At 36.6% G+C, this 13,812-nt stretch overlaps 1 protein-coding gene and 1 pseudogene across 3 annotated transcripts; one reads left to right on the top strand and one right to left on the bottom strand.

Annotated features, from left to right (window-relative positions):
* Nucleotides 1–1,593: 1,593 nt before the first annotated feature.
* On the bottom strand, nucleotides 1,594–10,877 carry LOC107746421 (very-long-chain 3-oxoacyl-CoA reductase-like; annotated as a pseudogene).
* A 158-nt stretch (nucleotides 10,878–11,035) lies between these two features.
* LOC107746396 (uncharacterized protein DDB_G0292642-like) lies at nucleotides 11,036–13,268 on the top strand. Of its 3 annotated transcripts, none has more exons than XM_016560606.1 (4): nucleotides 11,036–11,112; nucleotides 12,124–12,181; nucleotides 12,347–12,428; nucleotides 12,800–13,268. In XM_016560606.1, the coding sequence occupies exons 3-4, from the start codon at nucleotides 12,414–12,416 to the stop codon at nucleotides 13,250–13,252; spliced, it is 468 nt and encodes a 155-aa protein (XP_016416092.1). In that variant the 5' UTR covers nucleotides 11,036–11,112; nucleotides 12,124–12,181; nucleotides 12,347–12,413; the 3' UTR covers nucleotides 13,253–13,268. The 3 variants fall into 3 exon arrangements, with proteins under 3 accessions (XP_016416092.1, XP_016416093.1, XP_016416091.1); XM_016560607.1 differs by having other exon boundaries at nucleotides 11,110–11,183; XM_016560605.1 differs by lacking the exon at nucleotides 11,036–11,112 and adding an exon at nucleotides 11,113–11,179.
* Nucleotides 13,269–13,812: the final 544 nt, after the last annotated feature.

Raw genomic sequence — 13,812 nt, 5'->3', positions numbered from 1 at the left:
GGGCCAACACTTTTTCACACCACTGTATATATATATATATATATATATATATATGAATCCTGAAAAACATGTATTATTGTTTACCCCAAAAAAACTGTTTTCAGCACTGATGTGCTAAAAGTATATGCAACCTTGGTGAGTATAGGAAACGTAAAAAAAAAATTCATGCTGACCCCAAACTTTTCAACAGTACTGTAAATATAGATGCAAACTCCTCACCTTTAGAGGATGAGGAGGAGGAGGAGGGGGGGGGGTCTTACAAGGGTAAATAAAATAACTGTTGTTTCAATACGTTTTGAATAGTATTTTCTTTACTTCAAAAACTATGTCTAAAAGGGTAATATTTTATGTATCGAGCTTTGTAAAAATCGACGCGTTTAAAAAAGGCGGGGCATAGAGGAGAAACAATAATGTACAGTATGTGGAAAATAATCCGTTTTTTTAACTTTAAACCGCATTAACACATTTCATTACACCAAATACACAAAATAATGTTCTTTTTAGCAACATCATATGACCCTTTTAAACAGCCTGCCCTACATAGCACTTCATCTTTTATAACATGGGATTTTGACCAAATATATTCAATCTTGACTTTTGTAAAATGTTGCAACAAGATGTTAAAAATTTGTGAAAATTACAGTTTTGGACAAATGTGACCCTGGACCACAAAACTAGTCATAAGTAGCACCGGGTATATTTGTAGCAATAGCCAAAAATACATTGTATGGGTCAAAATTATCGATTTTTATTTTATGCCAAAAATCATTAGGATATTAAGTAAAGACCATGTTCCATGAAGATATTTTGTAAATTTCCTACCGGAAATATATAAAAACTTAATTTCTGCTTATTAATATTCATTCCTAAGGACTTCATTTGGGCAACTTTAAAGGCTTTTTATATTTTGACTTTTTTGCACCCTCAGATTCCAGATTTTCAAATAGTTGTATCTCGGCCAAACATTGTCCTATCCTAACAACCATACATCAATGGAAAGCTTAAAGCTTAATTTCGAAAAACTGACCCTTATGACTGGTTTTGTGGTCCAGGGTCACATATAAGGTAATAAAACATATTTTAAAAAATACCTTAAAGTAACTACAAATGAGCGTGTAAATCAAATATCTTTAAAAGAAATTCCGTGTGGAGCATGCCCCCGATCTGTGCAATGTTCTCACCTTTTCCCCCTTGTTTGCATCTGAAATATACTTTACATTAAATAATGTGCATTTGAGGGAGGGAAAATTATATTTACCCTTTCCCGATTTACCCTGCTGTAAATGCAAGTGTAAAAGTCACTGAACTCTGTGAAAGGGGTACATAAATTGAGACTTCGGATTATGATGCAAATACACAATGCAGATACGAATGTTAACGTTTACACAGACATAGATCAGCCAACATACCATAAAAATGTAAATGTGTGTGTGTGACTGTTGTAACAATGCATCTGTTTTCCTGTCACTGCAATAAAAAGAGTTTGCGTGTTTAGGTATTGTTAATGCCATTATACATACTGTATGTTTGTATGTGTATGCATGTTTTGTTATCTGTTTTTTTATGTTTATCTCTGCTGTCCACAGATTTGTGTCAGTCCTGTTTGTTTCTCGTCTCTGCCATCCTCTCCCTTAATTGTGGTTCAATGCTACGAGCGAATTTTGCCATGCGTTGCACACAAAAGGACGTGAGACGCAGCCAGCCCGGGAAAAAGATGGACAGAGCAAAGTGCTGAAACAACAAAGGATGGTAAGTTATCATTCTACAACATATTCAGATTTTTAAATGACTGAAATAAAATAAAAATGAATAGGACATTACAACACAACCCTGTATATTTATATACTACAAACTGTATTGAGAATATGTGTATTGAAATATGTATTGAGAAGAGGGTAAAAATTGTTATAAAAGCTGCCATCCCACATTAAACAAACTAACTGTGTGGAGTTACCTGCAGTGCATGAGTTAAACATCCACTTGTGTATGTTGTGTAACCCACAGTGTTCAGAGCATCTCTAGCAAACGAAGCAGCACTTTTCACAGTGGATTCACAGGCACATTATGAGTCATATTAGTGGAGACCATAAACGGGGCTACACACTGGACAAAGGAAGAGAAACAACATCAAGGTTTGGCAAAAATAAAAATGTACAAGATGTTTTCCAATACTGGACTTACTTGAACCGTGATTCCTTTTGACCTGTATTCTGCATGCAGACAGCGAGAGAAATATGTTACAAATATCTAGGTGTAAGAAAAGAGGAAGACACGCTTTAGTTATTTTCATAACTTATGTTATTTTGTAAGGCTGCGTTTGATTGAAATATACAAGCGTATGAAATTTGTTTTGTGTCCAACAAAGATTTACCTTAGTGGCAGAATACACTGACAGCATTGGCTGTGGCGGAGTTGCAGCTTCTGATGATATATTTATAATGAGGCCTTTCCCCCTGAGAGTAAACAAGCCCTCACGTAAAACATAAACACAGTTTTCATAATTTAACAGATATGATCAGAGCTGGCTGTGTGTTTACCTCTGGAGCATGCCTGGTAAAACGAGTCTGCTCATCTACAAAACAACAACATTGTCATCAACATCACTGTTGTCATCGCCACCAAATTATTTTTATATTTCCTTCAGAAATCAATCTAATATTCTGATTTGGTGCTTGAGAAATATTTATTGTTATTATCAATGCTGAAAACAGTTTAATATTCAACCATTCAAAAATTTATTTAGTATTAATGAAGCATTATAACTAATAGAAACTAAGCTGTTTTCAACATTGGTAATCATATGAACCATTAATAATAATTGAGCACCAAATCAGTATATTCAAATTATTTCTGAAGGATCACGTGACACTGAAGAATGGAGTTATGGGTACTGAAATTTCAGCTTTACCATCACCAGAATAAATTACAACTTAAAATATATTAAGAATTAGAAAACAATAAATATTTCACAATCAAATAAATGCGGCCTTGGTGAGCATAAGAGACTTCTTTCAAAAACATGAAAAATTTTATTTAAAATTTAAAAAAATAACATCTCAAACTTTTAGCTGGTATAGTGTATGTGTGTAGCTTACAAGTTACTAGATTATATCTATATATGAAATCTGTATCCATTTTTATATCCATATCCATCTACAGGGGTTGGACAAAATAATGTGAACATCTGTCACTACAGGGGTTAATATTGTGTGTTTAGGCTGCAGTGAAAAAACAACATTGCAGTGATCTTTTATTTATCTTTTCATTGTCATATAATTTGTGTTCACTAGTGTTTAGTAAGCTGTGGGTCCAAACTTCCAAAAAGGACAAATCATGGGAGCCTGTTTAGCAGGAGTGTCTGTAACCTTAACCACCCAATTCTTTGGTGTCTTTATAATTATGTCTGCCATTAACAAAGCATGGCAAGACTTCATCAGTGTGATGTGAATGATAGGGACCATCAAGTACTATGAAAGATTGTGTCCAAACAACACAGAACCAGTGGCGGCTTGTGGGTTTTAAAATAGAGGTGGTACACTAATTGTATTGGTCTGGGGATCCCTGCCGATTATTATTATTTGCTTTTAACCGCGCAGCTGGAGACGTTCAAACTAATATCACGTAATTTACGTCTCTATGATGAATGGTTGATATCAGGAGGCTAGCATCCCTTGCGAGGTTTCTTTTCTCAACACTCCTCAGCGCTGAAAGTGAACCCTCGATGGTGATTGGCTAATTTTTTTTTACCAAAAAAAGCTCAGCTCTCCCCTGACCTCCCCCTCCCCTTCTCTATCATTAGCGGTTGTAATTACATCAGCAGATTCGGTACAGTCGTGATAGAAAAGCGGCGCTTTCCAACTTCATTAACATGATATGGTGTTATAGCTGTGAAATTACAAACAAAAAATACATATTCTGAGACATGAACTGAAAAGAATTGTGAATTTTATTAACATTAAATCGTCCTACTCCCATTTTCACCTCAAAAATTTGGGGAAGCTGTGCCTCCCCTGCCTCCCCCGACGAGCCGCCACTGCACAGAACTACTACTGCAAAGTGACAGCAAACTTCAACTTTCACCTTGAAGACTCGGTTTCCACAAAAACCAACCACAGGGCACTTTACACACCTAAAATACATGAAGTAGCTGTAATTGCTAATACTTTAATCATGGACACCAATGCTAAAATGGGAACAATATGATCATAAAACCATACAATATGATCATAAAACCTTGGCAGATGGAGCTCCAAGTTGAACTTCAACATATGCCCTGGCCATTTCAATCACCTGACTTAAAATTACCAAATCACCGTGGCCAGTTTTGGAGAGAAGAGTAAAGGCTGATTTATACTTCTGCGTCGGACCTACACCGTAGCCCAGTGAATCTCAACCTTTTGGCATACCGGACCCCAGTCCAATTCAGAACCACCCTCAAGGACCCCCAGAACAAAATTGACTCATCTATGTGTGACTGTGTGTGTGTTGGAGTAATTCAGAAGACGATCAGGTGGATGGTCACTCAAGGATGCTTTACCGGGCCTGACAGACAAAACTGGGACAAACACGACCAAAAGGCTGGTTAGAATATATTGCATCGATGTTGCATGAGATGTCTTAACAGCAGGGAGATATAGAGACTCTGCTGCTGACATTTTCTCTAAAGTGCACATGACATAAAGTGGGCAAAAACCTCAAAATAAAGCACACATTAAATAAAATAAAACAAAACACTAATACAGTCAATTCACATTAACACAGAGAAACTGTAAACTTAAGTGACCAATATTTTACATATTTAGTATAAAAGACAGAACGGGAAGAATGCAGCCCTAAAATGGCGCTGCTACACACTTCAGCACGTGCAAGAGCATACAACACGTGTGCTAATAGCTAACATTCAACTATAGTTTATATTATTTTAACACAGATCATGACAAAACCGAACAAAACACATACCTGGGACAAACACGACCAAAAGGCTGGTTAGAATATATTGCATCGATGTTGCATTAGATGTCTTAACTAAATTAAATAAACAGAGGTTCGGAGTTCACAAGCAGGCCAATAAACACTGTACCGGACCCCAGTCCAATTCAGAACCATCCTCAAGGACCCCCAGAACAAAATTGACTCGTATCATTTGTGTCTTTGTGAGGACCAAATACAGTCAAGTATAATTCAAGTTAGCTGACTTGTCCAGTATTTGGCCATATCATCAGTTATATTGGATTTTTTTTTCATGGGAACATGTCATGTCAAAATATACAAAATGTATACAAAAATTCATACTTTATACGGACCCCCTGGCCTTACGTCAAGGACCACTAGGGGTCCCCGGACCCCTGGTTGAGAAACACTGCCGTAGGCTATGCGTCAGTTTTCATTTATACTTCATTTATCATTATTTAAAACTACAAAAAGGAGACAACAACGGAACAGGAGATAATGGCATTCTTTCAATCTGCACAAGGACTTGTACCACGGCAGATCAACATTGTTTGTTGGCTTGCGGTCTGCGTAGAATTGACACGCTGTTAGATTTTTGGAGAGGTGCACGTTAGGCTACGGCGTAGGGTGTGCGTCTATGCGTAAGCTACGGCGTAGGTCCAACGCAGAAGTATAAATCAGCCTTAAGAAGCCAATTCCCAACATTTCTGAAGCAATTGGCAGATGTTATTTTAGACAATATTCAACTGGAGACCATTCAAAAGTTATATGAATCTAAGGTTGGAAGTTGTATTATAGGCAGATGGTGGTAACATACCTTAATAAAGAAATATAGCTATTTCCCAGGCATTCACATTATTTATCCATCCCCTGTATGTTTTTTTTACATTTTTTTTTTACATATATATGTATATGAAGGACACAAAATGGCACCCATTTTGTATGCTGCTGTCAAGATAATATATAAGATAACAAACATAGGTCTAATGGTATAACAGGCTGTGTGTAAACAGGTTCACATACAGATAGTCTTACCTGAGTGACGGACAGTGTGTTACAGTTTATCACCTGTGTGATTCTCTGGAGACAGAAAAAAGCACTTAACATAATAGACACTTTCATACAATGGACTCAGATTACAATAGAGTAGAAAGTCAAGCTGTGTGGTGTAGAAAAGCTGAGTCAGACCTGGTCTGGATCAGGAACATCCAGAACATTTGCCAGAACCCCTATATAGTTCATACCAACATTGTTCACTACAGAGAAAACAGAAGAAATCAATTATAGACAGGCTACATCTCTCTTTTTTTCAGAAGTATGAGAAAGTAAATTCAGACTGATTTTGGTCAAGAATTATTCTGTACTATGTATTAAGTGTATTTTATTATCCTAATTGTAGATAGCGTAGAGCTTCTGATCTATTGTAAATAGAAAATATGCAGGCAAAAAACAGCAGCTGTGACTTGACTTGAAATGATGAGAAGGTAAATACTCTTACTCCTAATCACCAGAAGTTCATGATGATGATGGTGATGATGCTAGAGTATGATATAGGGAAGTACCAAATATACAGAAAATGAGTAGCTGGCAAATAATAAAAATTTTAAATTCCAATTTCAATTGAATAGCAATTTTCACAATAAATATTTCAAAGCAGCTTTACAGAAATTCTTAATGTTCATAAAACCTCAGTGCCTTAGTCCACATTGGGCTGTTTAATGTTTTAAGTGTTTACTGACATTGAAGTGTAGTCATTTATATTCTGTATAAGCAGGAAACAGTAGCAAAAATAACACATAAAAGCGGGATTAAAAAATGGTCACGTAAAACTAAATGATGATTGTTTTTGGTTACAGAAATGAAAAACATTTATTCTATGGCCCCTATAAGGCTTATCAAAATTCACGTCATTCTTTTGCACCATCTTTACACTTCATTCTTGATCTTTATCTTACCCAGAATTCCAATCTGCAGGCCCTCTAGCTGTTGTGCGATAGCAGAGTAGATGGAATGGCCCTCTGTGAAGTCTGTCTGAATCACATGTGTCTGCCGCTTGTACCGAGACTCTGAAACAAACACATACAGAGCAGATTTATTCTATTTTTTCTCTGTCTAAAATTATGAAAGTAAAAAAACTAGTCTTGCTTGAAGAACACAGACTAGAGATGAATTACAAATGAGCTGCATATTAGACTATCTTTAGACTATTTTTAGATTATTCGATTATATTTCAAAAAAGATAATTTCATATTTAAAAATAGGGCCATAAAATTTTACAGTCATACCATTCCAAGAAAAAATGTTGATGTCTTGCGTACAAATGGATTTGTCTCTGTTCTGATGACAGATTTCACTTCGAGAAGCTAAGTTTTTCCTCGTCACTTCTACTTTGTAACTCACCTATTTCCTTGGCGACACGGCGAAGCTTGTCCTCTGAGCGACTGATCAGAACAATGTCTAGTCCTCGTTTGGCAAGCTAAGAAACAAATACACCCACAAAGACAAATGTGTATGTATATAGAGGAAATAGTAAGAATAGTAAATATTGCTCAACAGATTTTTGTCCACAGAATGAAAGTCACTGAGTCCAATATTGTTTTGGACCCCATTAACCTTCATTGTGTAGACAATAACAGTTCTAATAACAGTGTTAATAACTTGTGCGAGTCAATCACAGGAGTCTCTCTTAATCTGTTAGATATGCAGGAGGGCAAACACATTGTTTGATGGACATCTTATCATTAATCAGACTTACTTTCCTCTTCCTTCACTGAGGAGAAGAACAACACGTTGTGGTGGCCAAAAGAGGCCCGGATTTTCATCTGATAACATAATTTACCATATCCATGCAGATTTTGGGAAACGGAAATTACTAGTGCGTCTGGATCATCTAAGATATCTTTGTGATGATTTCCAGACTAGTTGATTATGGCAATTCGCCGATTTTGTCAAACACTGCACTAAAATTGCATTTTAATGACAATTATAGAACAAACCTGATATTCCATTACTTAAAGTGAAGACTAAAGCCATTTTAGGAAACCAAAATAAGTCAAATATTGCATGTAGCTTAGAGGAACTATGCAACTCGGATAAATGGTTAATTACAAACTACAAAGATCTATAGTGAATGTTTTAGTATCAAAATGGATGCTATGAAACTCCCACATAATTCATGTTTTAAGATAAGGGAGTTATTTACTGAACTCTTCAGCATATGCACGACCAATCACTGATGTTGCTCCAGTTACAGCTATGAGAGACAGGAAGGTTTAGTGAAATATCAACACTATCTCATCCTTCCTGTTCTGCTGTCAGTTATCATTATATTAACCACTTTAATAGTTTGTGTCTGATTTTTAAGGCTGTTTTGATTATGTCTGGAATCTGCACATTTTAAGTAAACAAGAAAAAGGCAGCAGTGTTGAGTTTCTGGCTGTGCAGATGCCCCGAGCAGAATAAGTACTGTACACCCAATGCAAAAGAACACCCCTGCAGAAAAAAACAGCAAAACAGGTCACAAGCACATGTTGTGTTTTGGACACTAGATGCTGGTGCCCCCCATGCTGCGTAACCAAAAACATCTGTCTTGCTCCAGCAAGACCCTGCTGCATCACTTGCCGGCCTGCTAGACTCCTTGTGGTCCACTAGCTAATCAGCATGATTCTGCTGGTTAAAGCATGGTCCACCAGCTGGGCCAGCAGAAAACCAGTGCTGAGCAGTATAAACCGGCACAAAATTCATAATGCTAACAGTTCTTCTGATCAGCAGGGGCAAGATATCAATCACTATCATCTCTAAGTCTAGATAAGAGAGACAAGTGACAAAACCTGATGCATTGACTTTACTTAAATAGAAATGCATGTTATGTTTCCTGGAAAGCTTGTCCTGGGTATAGAGCGGGGAGCAGTTGGGGATTCGGTGCCTTGCTCAAGGGCACCTCAGTCGTGGTATTGAAGGTGCGAGAGAGCGCTGTACATTCACTCCCCCCACCTACAATCCCTGCCGGTACGAGACTCGAACCCACAACCTTTATGTTACGAGTCCGACTCTCTAACCATTAGGCCACGACTTCCCCGTGAAATCCTCTGTAGTAAAATCATTTTACTACAATAATTTACTTACCAAGAACACTGCAATGGCAGTTTTGATGTTCACAAAATGTACAAATTTAGTTCAGAAACACGTTACAAAGAGTATACAGGTGCATCTTACAAAATTTGAATATTGTGAAAAAGTTTTTTTCATTTTTTTCTGTAACTTATTTCAAAAAGTTAAACTTTCATATATTCTAGATTCATTACATGTAAAGTAAAACATTAGCCAACATGCCTGACCTGAACCCCATATGGAATCTATGGGATATTTTCAAGAGAAAGATGAGAAACAGTCGATCCAACAATACAGAGGAGCTGAAGGCTCAATATTGCCTCAGCAGTGCCCCAGGCTGATCGCTTCCATGCTACTCCTCACTGATGCTGTAATTTGTGCTAAAGGAGCCCCGACCAAGTATTTAGTGCATAAATGAACATGCTTTAAAGAACTTGAACTTTTCTGTTTTGCAAATCCTTTGTTTGATTGATCTTAGGAAATATTCTAATATTTTGAGATACTGGATTTTAGACTTTCATGAGCTGTAAGCTCTAATCATCCAAAAATTTTTTTAAATGTTTTACTTTACATGTATTGAATCTAGAATAAAGTTTCACTTTTTGAAATAAGTTACAGAAAAAAAAAACTTTTTCACGATATTCTAATTTTTTGAGATGCACCTGTATTTATGAAATCTTCATGATCAGAATTTTTGGTCCAAGCTATTTTAACAGGTATTTGAAAAAAGTAGCATGTTTTTATGGTACTAGTGATTATTTTGAATTACAAGTATAGAGTGGTGGGGAAGTTACTCTGAACATGTAATCAAATTACTGATTACTGATTACTCCTTTTAAAAGTAATCACCGCACACACAGGAGTGTCTACCCGTCCGCACCAGCACTCGCCCATCTTGTCCCGCGCTGCTGTTGCGTCTGGTCTCGCGGGAGCAGGTCTCTAATCCACTGGCACTTGACTCGAAAGTGCGTGTGCTACATCCTTTTTACAATCTCTAGATTATAAAACACTGCATTCTGTCAGCAATGTAACGCGGCAGTAACGTATAGAGACCTCGGCTTGTAACTACTCTAATTACTATTTTGAAAATTATAACGTGTTAAATTACTCCGTTACTAAAAAAGCAATCAAATTACAGTAACGGATTACTGCCCAACACTGCAAGTATACAATTTTATAGTGACTACTGTAGTATATTTTTCAGTCTTATAATTAACCATTCATTAGATAATAGTACTTATTCCAGTAGTGTCTGTTCAATTGGTCACTAGCAAGCAGTTATTCATATAAAAATAGTAAGACATAAAAAATTTAATTGGTAACCATTTGAAAAGATTTGCATAAATGGATACTTGTATCTAATAAATCAAGAAATAACTAGGCTACTAGTGCCTTATGATTATTTGCTAGTAAAACTATAATGACTAGTCGGAAGTGAAGAGTTGACGTATTGTAGATATAACCCATATAGAATTCAATTTGCAATGTTAACACTGGTATATTTGCTTGCCAGTATTATCACAAATAATTTAATTAAAAGTATTAACAGCATATTAATACATGTTAGATGGTTAGTTAAAGGGAATGAATGCTACAATGGCTTGCCACACCATTTATAGTGAAAGAATAAGCAAGAACTCCTTACCAGCCCATTGGCCATATGTCCTCAGGGTCGTTTGCCAGATCTCAGAAAGCAGGTACACTTTGAATCCATGCCAACACTGCCACGACCACCTCAGCAGGTAATACACAACCATAACGGAACCGATGCTGCATAACACCAGTGAATACCAGCTGCACTCTGCATTGTCTCCCATTTTACTACTTTGCAACTATACGTTTCTGTCACATGTATACTATACAAAGAGCTTCTTCTGGTATGCTTTATGAGTTTAACGTTGGAAAAAACTCCACATACATACTCACGCTTAATTATATGCACGCTCCTCCAATCGTTCCTTACGCCTATCTGTCATTGGTCGGCAGTATAGAATAGCACATCCTCGAAAGTGTAACTCCGCTTCTAAGTAAACACATTGTTCGTGTTAACAGGTGAGAGGTCGTTTACTTTATGTACTCTTAAGATTATGTGGATCCTTTCGGCTGAGTGCGGTTTTTGGTAGGTATGTGATTCGATAAATGTCTGTCATGTTGTCCGACCTGCCATTCACGTCAAAGTTGATCACTTTTGAATGGCATACTACTGTATGAACAATTTATTACTGTACGAAACAGATAAAAAGCAATGTAGCTAGCATCCCTGATTGTAGCCTTACAGATATTAAATCACAAATAAACGCTGTCATCTCCTGTTCATTTGTAAACATTGACAAGTGTACAGAGGAACAGCCCAGAGTTATGTAGGCGATAGGCCTACAGCACACGAGTAGATGACAGTACAGCTGTCACTCTGTACAGCTTGTTCAAATTGTTTGTTTATGTTTCTATTTACAAACACAAGATGGCGATATCGACTTGTTTCTCAGCCTGGTCTTATGCGCATGTTTCTAAGATATTTTAAGCAGTTACAATGTATTAAAATGTAAGTAGTTGTTTAGTTAAATACACAAATAAATTATTAAAAACGACCAAAATAAAAGAAAAACTTAAAAAATTAAATGTGGGATGACTAGAAAAAATTATCATCTTGGGACAACTGCAATAAAATATTAAAGTGTAATGCAAGAAATAAGTATAATGTGCAATACATTTTTTTTCTCGTAAAATAAATCACTGCTGTATTGTTTAATCTTATTAAAAATTATAACTATTTTTAAGATTGTAGTATAAAAATAGATTTGACTTTACCAAGTAGAAAGCTATAACTAAAACTTTTAAAAGCAGCTCATGTCACATAAAAAAATGATCTGTCAATACCATTCTGCCCTATATATGACAGCTTGTAAGCTGAACAGACAATAAATCTAGCATTCACTGTTGGTGTTAGTTAAAGTGATCCCACCCTCAGTGGGAAAGCAGTGAGAGAAAGGTCATATAATGTTGTGCTTGAGAGTAAGACAAAATGAAAGTTACATTGCACTGTGATATTCCCCTTCATTCCAGTAAACACAGCTTCTAAGAACAGACGTGTGTAGAGTATGATGATCTGCCAGTGAGGAAGGTATTTGTTTGCTTCTTTACTATTAATTTTTTTCTAGTTACTCTTTTGTGAATTTATGACTTGTAGGAACAAAAATATTCGGTCTTGTTGTATTAAAAATTAGGTGCTGACTAACTGGCCTTTTCCTGACCGATTTGTGTTATATATGCTCATGTTGTTCTCCAGTGGCTTACAATTGCTTGCTTAAAGTTTCTCAGTCGATCTGTGGATGTGGAACAGGAGAATTTAAACCATGAGCAGTCCAAAGGTAGAACTTTATTTTCTTTTCTTTTTTTCATGAATTTGTACAAACTGCCCACATTATGACAGAGTACTATAGGAAAGAAATAACTTACATTTTAGACAAAAAAAACTGTATTGTTGTTGTTGTTGTTGTTTTTTCAAATAAAATAGTTCCAAACGATTCCAACCAAATTAATTGTTGCATCTCCTGCCAACACACAGTAGCACTATTAGTAGGGCTAGATTGAGTAAAGGATTCAACGACTCAGACTAAAGGAGTGTCAATTATTTTGTTGTTGAATGAATCATTTGAGTGAATGATTCAATGACACACTCACAGTGACAAAAGTATTTCATTGCCACCTACTGGTGGTAACTTGTCTGTCTATCTTGTAGTGCCCCGGTTGTCAGCAATCTGATATCAGAAAGCTGGATGGACAGCGTGCAGTCTGCAGATCTTGTTCTAAAGCAAAGAGAACTGTGTTTCAGTTCTGCTGGGCATGTCAGAGGGAATGGCCACACAATGCTTCAACCACCAACTCCTGCATGCTGCCGAACTGTGCTTTTCGTGCTGCCCTCCTCAGCGTCAAACAGATCCGTGACCCGCAAAGCTCAATGAATGGATGCCCATACTTTAGGGCCTGTCTGGGATGCCAGGCCCTGTTAACACACAACGGTGAGGGCTGCCCAAACATCATTTGTCCCCACTGCGAAAAGGAGTTCTGCTTTCGCTGCTTGAGTCCAGAATGCTATGACAATGTATACTATGATAATGGCGATGATGATACTGAAACAGAGCCCTGTGTGATAGTGGATAATGCTGAGATCCTTAAACATCTGGGACTCTAGAGGATGACGATAAACTATTAAAAATAACATTTAATTTCACAAGAGAATAAATGTTTTTTTTTTCTTCCAACTTTCTGTTTTTTTCCCTTTTCATTTAAGCCAGAGATGGAGAAATACATATTTGGAACAAACTGTAAACATGATGTTTTAAATATTTGGAACAAACTGTAAACATTTTGTTTTTATTATTCATTCTCATTGTAAAAGCTCCAGTGCAATTTTACTTTTTCCTAGAAAAATACCAGAGAACATATTTAATATCATGGCCGTGATAAAGTGGTCAGGACCAGAAAAGGGAAGAGGGGGCAGAGAAACCATTATGCCTATGGGATGTCCCCACTTTTCACAAAAACAAACCTGTGTGTGTATGTGTATATGTGTGTGTGTGTATGGGTGTATATGTGTATATGTGTGTGCGTGTGTGTGTGTATATGTATGTGTGTGTGTGTGTGTGTATGTGTTTGTATATGTATATGTATATGTGTATGTATATATTTATCAGTCTGGCGAGTAAACAAAAAAATTTACTAGCCAATGGCGATTCAATTGCCAAGGTGTTC

This window comes from Sinocyclocheilus rhinocerous, unplaced genomic scaffold, assembly GCF_001515625.1.
Source record: "Sinocyclocheilus rhinocerous isolate Xijiao unplaced genomic scaffold, SAMN03320098_v1.1 scaffold77, whole genome shotgun sequence".
Lineage (NCBI taxonomy): Eukaryota > Metazoa > Chordata > Actinopteri > Cypriniformes > Cyprinidae > Sinocyclocheilus > Sinocyclocheilus rhinocerous.
The sequence above is the reverse complement of the archived record's forward strand: the minus strand, read 5'-3'. Positions and strand labels throughout refer to the sequence as shown.